Source organism: Gasterosteus aculeatus, chromosome 11, assembly GCF_964276395.1.
Source record: "Gasterosteus aculeatus chromosome 11, fGasAcu3.hap1.1, whole genome shotgun sequence".
NCBI lineage: Eukaryota > Metazoa > Chordata > Actinopteri > Perciformes > Gasterosteidae > Gasterosteus > Gasterosteus aculeatus.
Window position 1 is genome coordinate 10,565,612 of NC_135699.1, and position 17,346 is coordinate 10,582,957.

At 48.5% G+C, this 17,346-nt stretch overlaps 1 protein-coding gene across 17 annotated transcripts in view; it reads left to right on the forward strand.

The window, feature by feature from the left end:
* Positions 1–17,346, forward strand: part of bahcc1a (BAH domain and coiled-coil containing 1a) — a 56,953-nt gene that overhangs the window by 20,316 nt on the left and 19,291 nt on the right. For 8 of the 17 annotated variants that reach the window (XM_078083722.1, XM_078083727.1, XM_078083726.1 and 5 more), the window contains exons 3-8: positions 6,880–7,062; positions 12,925–13,050; positions 13,250–15,649; positions 16,058–16,172; positions 16,267–16,466; positions 16,782–16,943. In XM_078083722.1, coding sequence (XP_077939848.1) covers positions 6,880–7,062; positions 12,925–13,050; positions 13,250–15,649; positions 16,058–16,172; positions 16,267–16,466; positions 16,782–16,943 — 3,186 coding nt within the window. Of the gene's footprint in view, positions 1–2,155; positions 2,312–6,879; positions 7,063–12,924; positions 13,051–13,249; positions 15,650–16,057; positions 16,173–16,266; positions 16,467–16,781; positions 16,944–17,346 lie in introns of those variants that run through there. The other 9 variants (XM_078083729.1, XM_078083730.1, XM_078083733.1 and 6 more) reach the window with 6 other exon arrangements.

The following is a 17,346-nucleotide window of genomic DNA, read 5'->3' on the forward strand; positions in this document are numbered from 1 at the left end:
TGTTTAGCTTCCTCTCTACAAAGGACCAAATGCTTCTGGCCCTGCAAGTGCTCAGCAAAATATCAGGCTATTAATGAACATTCTATAAAACCCCTCACATTTCATTTGACATAGACATAGAAAACACAAGCGCTTTATTAGGTAGCGCAGAGGGGGGGGGGGGGGGGGGGGTTACCTTAATAAAGTAAAATGCTGATTGAAATAACAGCGCTGTGCTTTGAGAGGAAACACTCTTGGCCTAATGCAATATGCACTTGTTGTTACGTCATCAACATTTGACTTCTCCGAGGAGAGATTGAAAACAGATTTTGGCGATTTTGTGCTGTGACATAGCTTTTCTTGTGAATGCTATTAAACCGGTGTTATGGGAGTACGTGTGGGCGGGTGTGAAAGGAAGGTAATGGGCCTTGAACTCATTTGTCCTGGCCGGGCCCTGCTGCTGTTTCGAATCTTTCCTCCCACCTTCCATGTCCCGGCCTGGAATGTCCGCTTGTTCGGCACAGATGAGGCCGGTGACTCAGCACACTTCTGCGCTTTCACACGGATCACGGCGATCCCACTTAAACGTCAGCGCAAACCTACAAGACCCTATTTTTAACCTCGAGCTTTTGTCCAAAACGTCGTTCTGATCCTCGTCCTGTTCATTTTTCCAACCTGTTCGAGACATCGCCACGTGTGCTGCCCTCTTAACCTCTTCACCCGGAGCTGTGTGGTCTTTACCCCTCAGCCAGCTCTTACTTTGACAATCGAAGCTCTTAAACGACACACTTCCTGGTCCGCAAATAGCTCTTTATTTACTTTGCCCATAAAACACTTCTACAGCAGGAACTCTTCCAGACATGGCTATCTCTTCCCGTCAGCTGCCCCCTCACCTCCCCGAACCCCCTTTCTAGCATTGATTACCCTCTCTTGAGAAAACACCCTTTAAAAACGATAGTTTTAGTAGAATACCCCTTTAGGAGGCCGGCCGGGTGCTGCCACACATTTTTCGCCTGGACAAACGAAGGGGGGTAAGAAGTCGAATCAATGGAAGGTAGAATATTTGACATAATTTCTTCCCTTCCCAGAACAAAATATGCCTGCAGAGATATTTTGTTTTCAGTGCAGTTTCACAGCCTGTGTGGATCCATTGTTGTTTTCAGGCTCCCTGCCAAGCCAGGATGAGCCAGTTGGACTAATTTGTTTAGGATTAGAATCTCGTATCCCTATCATGTCAACGTGTATAGTATAAACAGCTGAGTGAAGTGCGCAGGACGCTTTGGCTGACCTTCCTGATCCAATTTTATTTGCATAGTACTTAAAAAAAAAGAAAATCTCGCCCCACCATTTCTTCAGTCACAAGCAAGGCGGCTGACCACAAAGCCACTCCACAAACACAGGCTGTCAACTTTCAGCGAGACGGCCACCATACGCACCCACAATCGCACACAAGGAGGCGCGCATATGTTCGGCGACACACACTCCCACGCGCTCTCTGGGGCTCTTTCACTCTCAAAAGTTTCTCACAGTTCTCCTCGCACCCTTATCTACACTTCTAGTCTAAACGGCCTCCCCTCAGCCTTCCCCTGGATGCTGCCCCCCCCTCCCCCCCACCCCCAGTCGTACGTCCTCGCCGTCTTCCTCCATCGCCCCTTCCCACTGCTTCCTCTCCCGCTCCCTTCTCCCACTTCTCCCACCCCCGCTCTGACCACATCCACTCAGCTCACTCCACAGGCACGCAGTGTGGAAAGTGTCGGAGGCGTGCGCTGCCGGCACGCCTCCCCCCCCCCCCCCCCACACACACCACCACCTCTGCACCGGGGCCCGGCTCCAGGACCGGACCGGCTGCTCGCTCTGTCTCTCTGACTCTGGTGTGCCCACCCCATCAACCCCCCACACACACACACACACAAAAAAAGACCTGTTACAGTTGTTTCTAAAGCGAGGAGGAATTTGGCCAGCAGTCGCGCTAATGTCTCCAAGATGACTTTGACTGTTAGAAGGAAATCCCCCTCCTTAGTAGCCACTTTGAATGCCTCCTGCGTTTTATTGTGAGGAAGTAGGCGCTGGGTTTAGTCAGCGGCCCTCCCGGGTAGCGTGTGCAGTCCGTCTGGGGCCGCCGGTGCGTACAGTTGGCCAATCCGGATCCAGTTTGCCGGTGTTGGTGCTGGTAAAGGGTCAGAGAACTCAGCCCTGTGTTTATGAGTGAATATGTGTGCGGAAAGTCTGGCTGGCTTCTTCTCGGGCGTCTGAATTCCTGGGCAAAACATGGAGCTTCATCGGTAGGAAAGTCTGATGAGAAAGACGCATCCGCTCGATATGTTCTCGCTCGGTGAGTTGACTTTGAAATTTCTCCTTCGCCTCGGTCGTTTCATGTTCTTTCCTACTCAAGTTTTAAAGACCCAAACCAGGCCAAATATTCCATACTATTAGTAAAGATAATCAGTTACCAGCAGCAGTACAGTAACAGTATAGCAACAAGTAGCTGCTGGATCTTTATGAGAACTCGTTGGGTAGTTAATATTTCTGGTTTTCCTTTTGATCATCTCTCAACTCTTGCTAATATGGACTTAATTTAAAGGAAAACGGGTGGTGGTTGTGTTGTCATTGGACACGACAAAGGGAGAATACATGAGCTGCGATTGACAAGTCTTGTTAAGAGCTACATCTGGCGCTGGTCGCTGACCGTGCAACCTCTGCCCGCCTGCTCACTGACATCTTCAGTGTGTGTCTCTCCTGGCGTTTTGTCTTCCTTTATCCTTCCCTCTCTGGCGCCGGCGGATCACTGAGCTGTGGAGAAAAGGTTGATGTAGTCAAACCTGATTTTTTTTTTCTTCCCTTTTCGTCTCCACTTGTCACCATCGTTCTCCTCTCTCGTCGGCTGTCTGGTGTCCTTGTCTAGACGGCACGTCCATCCGTCCCTTCAGGGTGCCGTCAGCAGAGAGGACAAAGAGCTGCGGACATTTCTGGCTCGTTTGTCAAGAGCAAACAGGAAGATGCGATGCATGCTGTAAAGTAATTGTACTTCTCTTAGACAATAGCTACAGTCAAAGATCTGTTCTGTTGTGTGTGTGTGTGTGTGTGTGTGTGTGATCTGGTGTGTGTTACTCAAAGAGGAAATTTCGATCCGTCTCCCAGCACAGAACGAACAAGGTGCTGTTGGTCGGCTCCCTTTTGTTTATTAGCTTTCTTTCTATCACTGCTTGGCCCACGTGAATCCCTCTACATCCACTTAACATACAACACCTTGTTGAGACACCGAACAACTACTCATCGCTGATAGAATAAGTAGGGGGCCTGCAGCTTAATTATGGGAAACAGTTTGCAAAAGTGTGACTGTGTGTCTGTGTGCGCTGCACAGGTTGGCTGAGGCAGTTTGGAGAGGCTGTTGTTGCCGAGCATCACAATGACCGACCGCATCTGCCCACTGCTGCTGTAATGGCTACGCTGGCTGCCTCGAGCGCTGTTTCTCTTTAGTTACCATGACAACTGGGCCTCCATTCTCACCGCTCCGCCTCCCCGCCTGCACGCTGCTAACTCCGCGCAGTGCACGGGGGCCTCTGCCCGGGCCCACATTACTGCGCGTTGCATGCAATGTGTTTTTTGAGTTGCTGCGCACAAACCGGACTCCCTCGCCCAACACACCCACGCTGGAGTGTGGGTGGAGTAGCACTTAACACGTCCACCTCCACAGGATATTTGTATGTTTGTTTCTGTGCTTGTACATTTGAACCCATTTGAGCACAGCTGTGCCAGTGAGGGTGTCAGGGTGGAATGTTTAGATGTTAGAGAGAGGGAGGCCCCCCCCATCCCAATGCTCTGCTCTCCTTTAATTCTCTAATAGGATTAATCTTCATCGCTGTCAGGGACCGTGGCTGATTAGGATGCACATGACCCGATTTTCTTAAGAGCCGTGCAAGTGCACTGCTGGCACCACTTAAGGACCTGAGAAATAAATAGACAAGGTTAAAAAACAAAATGCAGGAAAGAGGAAACGCAACATTTACAGGCACCCGGCATGGACTCCCTGCATTTATGTCATCGTTTAATAAGCTGCTAAATAAACAGTTACGGTGGGTCCAGGACAGATGCTGTCACGCCTCGTACCTTTGCTTCACTTGTTCTGCCCTGCCTTAGTTGGTCCTTAAACTGGAACTGCCCCGACAACATAGCAGACCAGCCCTTTTTAATAACCTGTGTGCTTTCTCACTGACACCTCTGATTCATGAGGCCTTTTAATGATTTGAGGAAGTGAATCATATTTAACAGTGCTTTCAAAAATTGCAAAAGAAAGACATTTTTTTGTGCAGAAACTATGTACTGTAAGTGTCTCGGCAGGAGGCGAGCAGCAGAAAGAACACAGAAGGAGAGGTGGAGTCGGCAAGTGTCAATGCGATAGTGGAGCAGTCTAATGCAGCCTTTGCCCAGTAGAGACCGTATGTCCAAAGTGGACCACCTAGAGGTCTGATCTAGCTGCTTATGCGTTGATCCAAGACCCTCCTATGGTTCATTCAATCCACTTCTCCCCCCCAACGTCGGCTTGAACTTCAAAGACCCCCTTGCCTAGCATCTCGATTCCTTTTTTATGTATTGTCCCTTTTCTCTCCTGGTCTTTCTGACGGAGGCTCTGTCCTCTCTTGGTGTGTGAAGAGCCCCTTCGCAGCCTCTCTCTGTCACTCTCTCTCTCTCTCTCTCTCTCTCTCTCTGGGGCGAGGCTGTTAATAATGCAGGAGGATTAGCAGGTTTATGTGAGCCCGAGGCGTTGAAGAAAGCTGAGGATCCTGAAGGCGACGGGGCAGACAGAGAGGGCCACGGAGTATGCAATGTTGAAGGCGGTGCCATACAGGAGCGCTGGGTGTCTGGATGACGGGGCCTGGATGTGTGCCTAGCGAGCAAGCTGGCAATAATCCACCCTCCCTGCCCCCCCCACCCCAAAACCCCACCCTGCACTGCACAGAGCTCTGCCAAAAGTGCTCCGCAGGGTCAGGGGTGACAGGAGGTGGCAGCGGAGAAGAAAAGGGGGGGGGGGGGGGGCACGGGTACAGTAGTATGCCATCAGGCTACCTCCAACTTGGCTTGTATGCTGTTGCTTTGGCACCAATGCCTACATAGCTGCGTCCTAAAGATATTTAAAAATCTCACTTGTCATTTTTTTGTTTTACAATGGAATGCCGAGGTCACTTCTTCGGTTCCTGTGCACATTTGTGAAATAAAAAAAACACTTTGTGTAGTTTTTGTATAGTCAGATAACATGCTGAACTAGGCTCATATTTGGCACCCTTTTCCTTTGCAGGCTCATTAGAATGTATTTCCCAATTGATCTAAAGTAAAGTTAAAAAAAATAAAAAAAATACAATATTCACAGTGGCCAAGTTTTCATTCAAAATGTAGTAGTCAGACTGGGTTTAAGAGACTGCTTTTTCGGTGGATAGTTTTTGATGGACCATCAAACATGCATGCGCACACACACACACACACACACACACACACACACACAGAGTGGGTTTGAAGGTATTTTCAAGGTGGTGTGGGTGATTTCCAGCCGTCTGGGGTGAAAAGTGTGACATGTGTGTCTGTATGTGTTCAATAATATGTGCCCATGCCTATTTCTGTAAGTGTGTGTGTGTGTGTGCCTCTGCATGCTCCTGTGCTCTGGTTGCTGAGCCATAGGCTATTCGGTGCGGGAGCAAGCGGCAGATGGGTTTATTCCTGCTGTCTGCCCACAGGATGTGCACTCACGCCGCCTGGCTGATTAAGACTTCCACATGTTCTCACACTCGCAGAAAAGGATCGATTCATATTTGGACTGATTCGTGCTTAAAGAAAATCGAATCACACAGCGCTCCTTGTTAGATCAGCTCGTCTTTTTGAAGCGTGTCCAATGCGGAAAATTTGACAATACACCGATACGTGTGTGAGTTTGTGCACGTGTGCTCTCATCATGGCTTCCTACACATGCATGAGACTCCACGGCGGTGTGACTCGGGGGAAATGGATGTGCGAGGAGTGGGGCGCTCGGGCCCCTCGCTCAAGTGCAACTGCCGAGCACGTAATGGGAATGCAATTTAAGCAGTGGTTAATCAGTGTGTTTTCTCCAGCTTGCCCAGCAATGCATAATAGACAATCAGCCCCCAGTCACTCGGGCGTTGCTGCGAATGGTCAATTACTCATCATAGTCTTGTTAAACACACAGTTCACCCAGCCAGGGACAGATTGCTCTGCTGGTGCCATCATTATGGTAAAGAACAAAGCACAGAAATATGTCATGTGTCAGAGAGAACCAGGGGACAGAGAGCGAAAGAAGAGACAATGAGGGTTGGAAAGAGGCCTGCAAATAGTGTCTTTCTGCTCGTCGTGATTGCAGAGAGGAGGGAAGGCAAGAGGGCACAAGGAAAAAGTGTGACGCCCCAAAAATAGAAACAAAGGATACAGGATCGTCAAAGTTACGCTGCGAGACAAGAAGAACGAGGACAGGAGTTGAGGTGAAATGACGCAGAGCAATAAGGGAGATTGAGGGCATGGAAGTGAGCGATGGAGAGTATAAGATAATGGAGGGAGGGAGAGAAATTGAGAAAGGGACACTGGGGAGCGGGAGCAAAAGTGTGTGAGAGCGGGAGGGAGAGAGCCTGAGAAAGTGTGTACTCAGCTGTGAGATGAGACCTCTGTCTGCCCATGGGGAGAGGCCGTGTGAGAGGAGACGGGGAGGGAGTGAGGGGGAGGAGAGTCTCATGCTCTCACTCATTCGCCCTGTCCCCGGGGTGGTTTTTAATGGACCTTTAAATCTACATCTGATTTGTTTTTCTTTATTCACACACCTTATTCAAGGTGAACATGTGCTGCTCTAATTCTAACACTGTTTTCTATCCTTACCCCCCCCCCTCCTCCTCCGTGGGCGTGCAGGCAGTGGATTGATGGGCAATTCCTCGGCCTCCTTCATGGGGACCTTCCTGGCCAGTAGTCTGGGCTCCCCACCATCCCACCCGTCTCACCCTTCCCGGCCGCCCTCCTCACCCTCCTCACCTTCCTTCCGGGGCGGACCTCACTCCAGCGCCTCGCAAATCTGGTTTCCTCATTCACACGAAGGTACCTCAATCACACACGCACACACAAACACACAGCCCCCATCTGACCACCTGGACTGAAAGAGGCCGTACTCACATCTTGGCAGAATCAGGGACAGTTTCCCCGATATTGTGTATTCTTAGTCTGCGTAAGGTTTCCACCAAAGCACAGCTTGTAATCATCTAGCGAAGGCCGGGCTCCCACCCTTTTTATGTTTGCACAAAAATAGTCCTGGGCCCAGCATGCTCGGGATGGAGTACAGCGCTGAGGACACAGAGGGGGTCAAAGGTTCAGCCAAGGAATCTTGCGGTATTCGATTCACGTAAGCTGGAATGTCATTCAACGCTCTCTGGAGCAGCGTGCGCGATCCCACACCAGTGAGAAGTTGCAGTGATTGCAAAGCTTTCCGCTGGTGTTCCCATCACATTGGGTAGTTCCCACCCGACGCTGAGCATTACAAAACCCCGGTTACACACACACACACACACACACACACACACACACACACACATTCAGGAAAGATAAACACACTCCCAGCTCAACACCTCACATTGCATGGATACAGTAAAGGGATTTCAGGAATTCAAATGCTAAGGATGAAGAGAAATAAATGCCTATCCAATGCCACTCTCACACGTATATTAATGCAAGGTCTGCTTTCCGGTGACTTTACTTCTGTCACTTTTATATTTAAGCGTTCATAATCTTTTGCTAATTACATGATGAGATGACCGCCTGATGCCGTTCAGTGAACCACAGACTTTGGAGCTGTATTTTAGCGCTGTGTATATATTTATCTGCCAAGAATAGCCCAGCTGTTGGTCCATAGGGGGGGAGGGGGGGGGGGGCGCCAGTGGGGAGTGTTTGTTATGTGTGGTCACTGATCATCTGTGCCTCAGTTGCGTGATGTGTGTGTGCATGCCCCTCAGCACACCCCCCCCTCAACTAAACACAGAGACAGACAAATACATTTGCATCACCTCAGTCACAGATATTTTCCCTCAAAACTGATTTTGTAAGCATCAGTGTTCCTTTCACCTTTTATAGTCTCAGGCTTTCATTGTCTGGGATTTTCTTCTCGTGGAAAAGTAGAATAATGTTAATAAGAGGGATGATGATGATGCCAAGCCTAATAAAAGTAACGGAGGTGATTATGACTGGGATTATTACTCAGTTGGCAATGGAGGCCATTATCTCTATTGCAGTTTAATTGCATATAACACACTAAGAGCATGATTGAATCCAGACTGTTCATCAACCACATTCAGCTGTTCCCTCCTCAAGATAATTGCATATTGTCTTTTTCCTGTTTTGCATAAAAAGCAAGTCATCAAAATGAGCGGCACAATTACCCAGACTCTCGCTTCCTCTCTCCGGGCGTCAGCAGAACCCCGCCAGCAGCGGAGCAGGAGTTGACGTTTGTGTGTCGGTGCATTTGTGTGTCTCTTGTAACCTTAAAGATATTCGCTGGATTTTCTTTTCTTTTTTTTTCTTCTTCCTCTTCTTTTTATGCAGGGTGTGTTGTTAAAGTGGCTGTTTGCATGCAAATCTGAGCATAGCAGCTCAAATTTGTATTCAAAGATTACTGTATTATTCTCATGTCTCTGGCATATACCTGTCACGGTGTAGGATGTCCTTGTTTCTGCTATTCTTCTGAAACATTCACCACATTAAGGAGCTAGAAATCGACCCTGTATCGAGTATTAGATGACAGTGATGTCATTAGTCAGTCGCTAACCGCAGTAAACTGATGTGAACGGAGCAGGCTGAATAATATAATACATATTTTACTTTTGCTATTTATTCTCTGACCTGCAACAATCATCAGCAACTTCTGCTATTATGGCAGAGAAGTCAAATAAAATAAATTATTATTAAAAAATAGATTATTTTGATAAAAGGTAACCCATACGAATGTTCACTAAGACCTATATCTGCAATAAGATGCACCAAGTGAGAGACAATGAAAAGAAGAAGTGGCTAACATGGTTTTTAAGTGCAGAAGTGCATCAGAAAATTAGAAATGTGTTGAGACGTGTTTTGAGGATATTCTGCTCACTAACAAGTCTGAAAACCGCAGCTCCTTGGCGATGATAATAGTAATGATAACAAGGATTATAATGGCAATGATGATAATAAAATAGAGAGAAGGATAATAACCAACCAAAAAACAAGCTGACAATCAAACACAGTCAACAATCATACACAGTCCATTATGTCCAATTTGAATAAAAGCTCCGTTTTTAGAAGAGAAGAAAATGTGTTTTCAACTTACTACGTATTAGCACAAAGATTTGTGTGTTCATGATGTGAGTATGTTTGTAGAGGGCCAGTTAAGTCGTGCACACAGGCCGCGTTTCTGTTGGGAGCATGAGTGACAAGCCATTAGCTGAGTGACACGTTAAGCAAAACTATAAATAACCTCGCCACATAACAGTGTTGTACTGCTCCTTGGATCAAGATCGCTGGCAGAGGGAGTCAGCGAATGTGGTACAGAGAATTCATGTGTTGATTTTTGTTTAACGATTTATTGCGTTGGTATAAAAACCGTATAGTACACCGTCTTACAAATGCTGGCATATTTGTTTTTTAAGTGACAAGAAGCGAACCATTAGTGGCTTTCACGATGTTAGAGAGAAGCATGAATTAACCGAGGTTTTGGTTTCAGATGGTCCCTTCAGATTTATTGCCAATTACAGTAACAGCCATTGTGTGTACCACACATGGGATTTCCTGTTCATTGGCTGAACGGAGACGAGGGCTCTGACACAGAGACAGAGATAGATGGAGACGTGTACGTGATTGTGGGTGGAAAAGAGAAAGTAGGGACATTTCAATACATGGAATGTAAAATGTTTTTCATAGCAACGGGTAAAATGGATTAGGCCCTGGAAAGATTTATTTTCATGTGTGGGACCGTTATATAAACCTGAACCCCCCCCGCCCCCCATCCGCTAGAATCAACCCAGTGAAACTCTTCTTTAAAAAAAAAAAAAAAAGAATAACGGACAAAATAAAACCTGCAGTTCCGAGGCCAACTGGCTTCGGTCCAAGTGACTTGTCACGTTATGCCAAAAACAATCTCAGTCTCATATCTCCGACACACAAGCGCGTACAAGTGCACACACACACACACACACACATACACAGACAATTGCCTGCACGCACCTGTCTAATCCACTTCTGTTTGATACGCATTTCCAAGCCTATCTTCAGTTGTCCATCTTTCCTTCTGTGAGCAGTCGCTATAGCTTTTCCTTTTATGGGATTTAAGCTGCACCCCCCCGCCCCCCCACCCCACCCCTCCTCGCTTTCATACTCCTGCTTCTTTCATGCTCTCTCTCTCTCTCTCTCTCTCTCTCTCTCTCTCTCTCTCTCTCTTTTTCTCTCTCGCCAGCCTGCATCCCTTCCTTTCAATTAGTCAAACCTGAAGAGATCCACCACAGTTCTGCCTCCTCTGCCAAAACCCCTCCTCCTCCCATTCTGTGTCCTGATGGTTCTGTCACTTTTTCTCAATTAGCGGACTTGACAGGCAGCTCAGCCCGCTCCTCCTTTGCTCCAGGTCTTCTTCCGCCGTGCTCTCTCTCTCTCTCTCTCTCTCTCTCTCTCTCTCTAGACTCTCTCTCTCTCTGAAATGTTACAGCCGTGTCCCTGGAGATATAGCATATTACATTTTAGCATTAATGCTCTTTTGCCTTTTCGCATTCAGCAGCCCCGATTCCTTGCTGCCGTTAGGTGCTGCTCTATATCGAGCCCTCCTTATTTGTCCTCCCGGCCCACCAAGCTGTGAGAAATATCTCCAGAACCACTGGAAATCCCTCCCCGGGATGCAGCTCTGTTTGTTCTCCCTCTCGCCCCTGCTCCGCCCTTGGAATGGCGGGCATGCGCTGTGAGCTCCCCTCTGTCGCTCACTTGCCGACGCCGACTTGTTTATGCGAGTGTGCAGAGGGGGGGAGAGAGAGAGAGAGAGAGAGAGAGAGAGACAGAGAGAGGCTGCTGTGCAGTCAGCAGACCGCACTAAGACCCTGCTCACGTCGCCTGCAGCGGCAGCGGCAGCAGCTTCCCTTGTCCTGACCAGATTAATGGCTGAATGGGCTCTGCCATGCCCAGCAGGCCCCCTCTTGCCGCCCCACTGGAGGGCACGCCGAAACCGAGCGGGCTGGCATTATCGGGCACAGCCAGACCACGCTGTGAAAAGGGATTACGCCGCCAATCGTCACGCACACAAACAACATGCATGCCGCAGGAAAAAAGAAAAGCCCCTCTCCCAGGCTTGGATAAAACTGCCAAAAACAGCTCGCCGTTTCCCCCCCGCCCCCCTTTTCCCCAAATCGGAGAAAAAAAAAATGTCCTGCTTAAACAAAGGATCTGCCCTCCTCATACTGTAGATGAATGGGCATGAATGTGTCTGCTTGTTGAGCATGACGGCGACGAGTCAGACAAAGGGAGGGAGATAGAAAAATAGGTAGATTAGAGAAGAAGTGAGGGCATGTAATTATCACCCCGTTACCCTCCTCAGACAGCAGCACCTCCTGTGTTATCACAGGACTTGTTTGCCCTCTCTGCATTTCATTAATTAAGATGGGGGCATGCGGGGGCCGCTCTGAGACGAGGTCATTAAGCCCACCACAACACTCCTCCCTCCCCAGAGCCGGTTCTCAGCACCGGCCCCATTGTTCCACCAGCAGAAAGTGAGACATTCAACCCTTTCGGCGCTTCTGTTAAAACCACGGCGCTGCGCACACATGTGGCCAAAACGAACTACACCTGCGTTCTCTGGGACCAGGTCGCACACTTGCCAACACAAATACGGTCTGTTTTTCATTTAGTTTGAGCCGCGCTCTCCTCTCTTCATCGTGCCTCAATCTGTCTGCGAGTTGCGTTTGACAATGAGGCTGGAGGGTGAGGCAGGTGCAAAAGCAGGGAATAGGAGATGTGAAACACCTGAACTTCTCCAGATGGCTTAGAGGCCACTGTAATGGTTGACTGTGGTGCTTGTGGACGTTAGAAATGAAGTGCTATCACAATATTTCTCTTCTCTTATATCATTATTAATATCACCGTAGCCAGTGTGTATCAAGACGAAGAAGACAAAGGTTTAATCAGGGCTGTATCACATTTCATAATATGCTCAGGATAGCATTATTGTCGGCAAAGAATTAGCCTTTTTTTAAAGTTCACAGTACTTTTATTGTAATGCCATCTGGCATTACAGAATTATAAATTTGTAGAGATTGCAAAATTCAATTTGCAGTGATTTGTTTGGATGTTTTAGTTCCCCCATTGCAATGGAAGTGGGTTGTCATAGAGATTCTTTGTCCTAATATTGTCGAGGCTTTCATCTCGATCCATGTTTTCTCTCCTCCACCTTCAAAGTCCTTTTGTGTTTTTGATTGTTCCGCTTCAAAATGAGTTTTCTGTTTGGTTGTGGTATAAATGTGTGGGCTTGATTCCGTAAACCAAGGTGTACTGGCTTAAAGTTCCAATATCCAAATGACCCCTTATCCTTGATTTGGCCAGTAAAGGTCGGCCTCCCAGCTCTCTCTTCATTCTCACAAGCCTTATAATCAATCCTTATTACTTCAGATAGACGATAGCGTCACCGCCAGCTCTCAGAAAGAGTGAAAGAAAGAGCCATATGTGTTTCAGAGACACATTCATGCATTACACCAATCCCGAGCTTGTCATGTATTGTTTGCCTTCTAGACTCAGGCAGGAAAGGCAAACATAACAGACAGCGCCAGTACTTATTTGCGTATGAACACCACCAGCTGCATTGGACCAGAAGGATTATGCTGGGTTAGCCTGTATATAACGGCATTTTGGAGGTTATTGTCCTGTCTTATCAATTCTCTCTCTCCCTCTCTCTGCTCTGCATCTCAGCAGCTCCGGGGTATCCTCGTTTCTCAGGGAGTTTGGCCCACACTTTCCTCCCCATGAGCCACTTGGATCACCATGCCAACAGTGGAGTTCTCTACGGGCAGCACCGTTTCTATGACACGCAAAAAGGTGAGGCATGAGCTTATCAGTATTCAATCAGACAGAAATAAGACATTTGAATCATCAATCAACGTAGTATGGTGTCATTTTCTGTGGGATATTGATACAAGAATACCTGAGGACACAAACACAAGATCTAAATAATCTAAATCACATTTTCCTTTCTACTCTAACTACTTTTGTTTTCACTGGCCCGCCCTCCTCTCAGAGAACTTCTATCTTCGAGGTCTCCCGTCCCAGCCGCCTCTCATCTCAGCCAATCACAGTCTGCCACCGATGTCCAGGGCAGGTTCAGGACACTCTCAGGGGTCCTGCAGCAGAGACAGAGATCCAGGGATAGGCACTGGTCTTCATAAGGGCCTAAAAGAGGGTTCTGTCGAGAGAGGAGTGGTACCTGCAAAAGACAAGGAGAGGTCCAGTAGCAAACAAGAGGCAAAAGAGAGACAACAACAACAGCAGCAGCAGCAGCAGCAGCAGCAGCAGCAACAACAGCTCCACAACCACCAACCACCGCAGCCCACACACCACCACCACCCCCACACACATCAGCAGCACCCACACTATCCACAGCACACACTACCCCTGGAGGAGGTCAACAGTCGCGCCCTGGAGAGGCACAAGGCATCTCTCACCATGGAATACAGCAAGGAACACTCTCAGAGTATGGGCAAGCCCCTCAGTGCCTGCTTGCACAATGGCAAGATACAAAATGGAGATGGAGGAGCTGGAGCAGGGGCTAAGCCTTCCATGTCCAGCTGTGGGGGGGAGGGCACAGCCCTTGGGGCCATGGTGGTTGGAGGGAGCACCCAGGGCAGACATATGGTGTCCAGCGTTAGTAGTCGCTGTACCAAAGAGGGAATAAGTGGGGAGATGAGGATCAGTGAACAACCTTCAGACTGTCTGGAAAGGGGTCAGGCACCACTCCACCATTCTCTGTCCTATTCCGTGCCCCCGACTTTACACATGGGTTCCGCTGGAGCGGCACACCCCCATCAACATCCTCATACTCACCCCCACCCACATCCTCACCCAGGGGGCTTCCATTGCCTTCAGCTCCACCCTAGCCACCCACACCATCCACATCATTCCCACCATACACACCACCATCCAGACTTCTTCTGTCCGCCCCCTCCTGCTCCTCTGGTGAACCCTGCCTCACATGAGAGGGGGCCAGCCAACGCGGGGCGAGAATCTAAAATCACCGGGCCTACATTCGTACCATCTGTGGCAGGCCTGGGGGACAAATCTAACGGTCCTTTCCAACTCGGTAACTCAGACTGCCATGGTGTGGGTGGTGGAGGAGTAGGCAGCAACATCAAGGATAAGGTAATAGAAAAGAATGGAAGCAGCGGGCATCATAGTAATTGGCAAAGAAAACAGCAACAAACACAGCAACAACAGCAGCAACAACAACAACTACAGCAACAACAACAGCAACAACAACAACAGCAGCAGCAGCAGCAACACCCATACAGAAAGACAGAAAAGGCTGCAGATTGGATGCAGTCCCACCACCAACACCTTCAGCCCTCACAGCTTGCTCCACCTACCCAACTACAACAACCGCCACATCCCCAACAACAACAGCACCTGGTTGTACGATCGCGCAGTGCCGAGTGTATCAACAGCGGTGTGGACATGGACGTATTTCGAGCCTCGATGCCCCAAGGACCAAAGGCTGGACACTCTGTCCCTCATTCGGTCAACACTTCTCCTTACAGAGACTGTTCCCATCCAGGACCCCAACCTAACTCCTCCCCACTCGGAAGTAAAAGCATGGTTCAACATAGTGGGGCAGGAGTGGCCCACGGCCCTGGTCCTGCTGGTAGCTGCTCCTTGCAGAGAGATGGCCAAAAGGTAGCCAGGATACGCCACCAACAACATGGCCGACCGGGCCCAGATGCACCTTCTCCTGCTGAGTTGAACCAAGGGACTGGTCAAGAGCTGAAAAGAAAATTGGAAATGTCTCCTTATGGTTACGGCAACAGCAGTGGGCAGCACCACCACCAGCAGCCCCCGGTGCCAGCATGGGCCATGAGGCCCCCCCACCACATGTCACAACCCGAGGAGGAGCAAAGGAAGTCTTACATGGAGTTAGGAAGTGCCGGTGGGCAACACTCTCAGCAGCAGCAACAGCAGCAGTCGGGTATGAGTCTGCCCCCTTCCCAGCCTCCCTCAGCACCTCCCCTCAGTCAGCAACAGCAGCAGCCGCAGCAGCAACCAGAGCCCCAGGGCCCAACGCAGGGGGAAAGCAGTGCCATGAAAAGCTTACTAAAGTACAGCAACCAGCAACAGCCACTGCTCCTCTCCCAGAAGAGCCCCTTCGGAGGGCTGGGATCCCTCAAATCGGGTCCTGCCGGGGGGAGCTGTGCCCTGCAGGGCAGCAAACAAACTCTACCTTCCAGAAAGGGCCCGGCCAATGACAACGAGCGCCCTGATTACAGTGGGCGGGGCCGGGATATAGGGGATGCAGGTCATGGGGAAAGTGAGGTGCGTCAGCCGCCAGTGGGAATCGCAGTGGCTGTGGCCAGACAAAGGGAGCCACCTTGTCGCTCGGCAGACAGTCATCCAAACAGTCGACAAGGCAGGGTACATCCCTCAGTGAAAGGTAAGCAGACAGGTCACTGCCTAAAAAACAGAAGTGCAGGGAAGAAAGACTTTCTTTTTATATCCGTGAGCAATTTACGCCCTATTGGAAATGAAACAAAAGAAAACAGAAAAAAATGATTCTGTAGATAAGAGGCTTGACAAAATAATTGGTGGCACTCAGCATTGTTTCCAGTGATGAAAAAACTATTGATTTTTGGAGAATGCAATTCTCGCAATGTATAAATGATGGTATGAATTTCAGTGTGATTGAAATGGCATTAAAAGCATGGTCCAAAATGTGTTTAATGGGGCAAAATATGAGCTGTCTGCGCTCTTGTTAGTCATACCAGGGTTTTGAAAAATGTAGAGAGATTAGTGAACATGTCCTCACCAGGGGGGAGCTAATGGTTAAGATAATGTTTCGCAGGACCGCCGCGCTCCATGTATCCTTCAGATCCTGCTGCCGAAGAGGAGAGAAAGAGGATGAGTGGGGAACAGATAGGTCTGACTTGCTTGGACAGAGAGAGAGAAGCATATATCAGGTAAGCAACTGTTAAGCCACTGCTCATTGCATATTTATAATATATCATTGTTCTTCGTTTGCATTTCCTTACTTTTGTCTCATCCTGATGTCAGGGATAATAAGGAAAGGGTGGAATTTGCAAGAATCCACCCCTCCAACAGCTGTCACGGAGACTTGACCTCTCATCTCATGGTCCCAGGCGGGACATCCCTCCAGTCTGGCCAATTAGGAGATCCTGCTTCACATTCTGCTCACCATCATTGGATGCCAAGAACTGGAAGCCCATCCCTTTGGATGACAGGACACTCTTATGGTAAAGACATATGAATCATTTTGAAAATTAAGATAAAGTCCTACGTTTCCCATAAATGGAATACAAAAAAGAGCAATTTCTTTGTTCTATTAACTTAGCTCCAAAACCCTGTTTTATCGATGAATTGATGATTTACCATTATGCCGAAGACAACAAATAAATTCAACTAAAGCCTCTTTTCCTTTGTTCCAAGTTAGGTTTAGAAAACATTTCCCAATTTAGTAATCAAGATCGGTAGTCGTATCATATTTTTAGCAGTGTTCCACGTAGTGTGCGGTGGGAATGTAGATCTGAACTCACATCCTTTGTATAAAGCAGGCATAGGTCATACAGCCCTGCACCAGAATCTACCCCCAGGTTTCTCGGCAGCCATGCCAGGCTCTCTGCAGCCAGTCCTGCCTCTGCCTCAGGACCCCTCTGCTCAGCTAGTGGTCCTGCCCACTGAGCCTCCCGCCCACCCTGCGACCCATCACCTGGGTATGCCGTACCTTTTATCTGTCTACTGCAAATCCAAGTGTATGTTTAAAGTACAATAAATGTGTATTCACATGTACAGCCTCATACCTGGACGTGTTTCACATTAAGATCATTAGAACACATTTCCACCTGCTTGGCTCAGTTTGAACATTGGCTCTCGATATTTTCAGTAAGCAGGCCGTGAAGTTTAATTAGCTCACAATCTTCAACGGTACTTTGCCTTCAATGCAACAGGAGCTTCAGCCGAGAAAGGAAGTGCATCCACAAAAGCTTTCCCACAGGAAACATTCAACTTTATTTCTCTGAGCAAGGATTTCTGGACAAAAAGGGTGGAAGGGCGAGTCAATGTCGAAGAGTAGAGTACAGAGAGAGAATAGAAGAATTAGGTTTCTGAGGTTCCTAC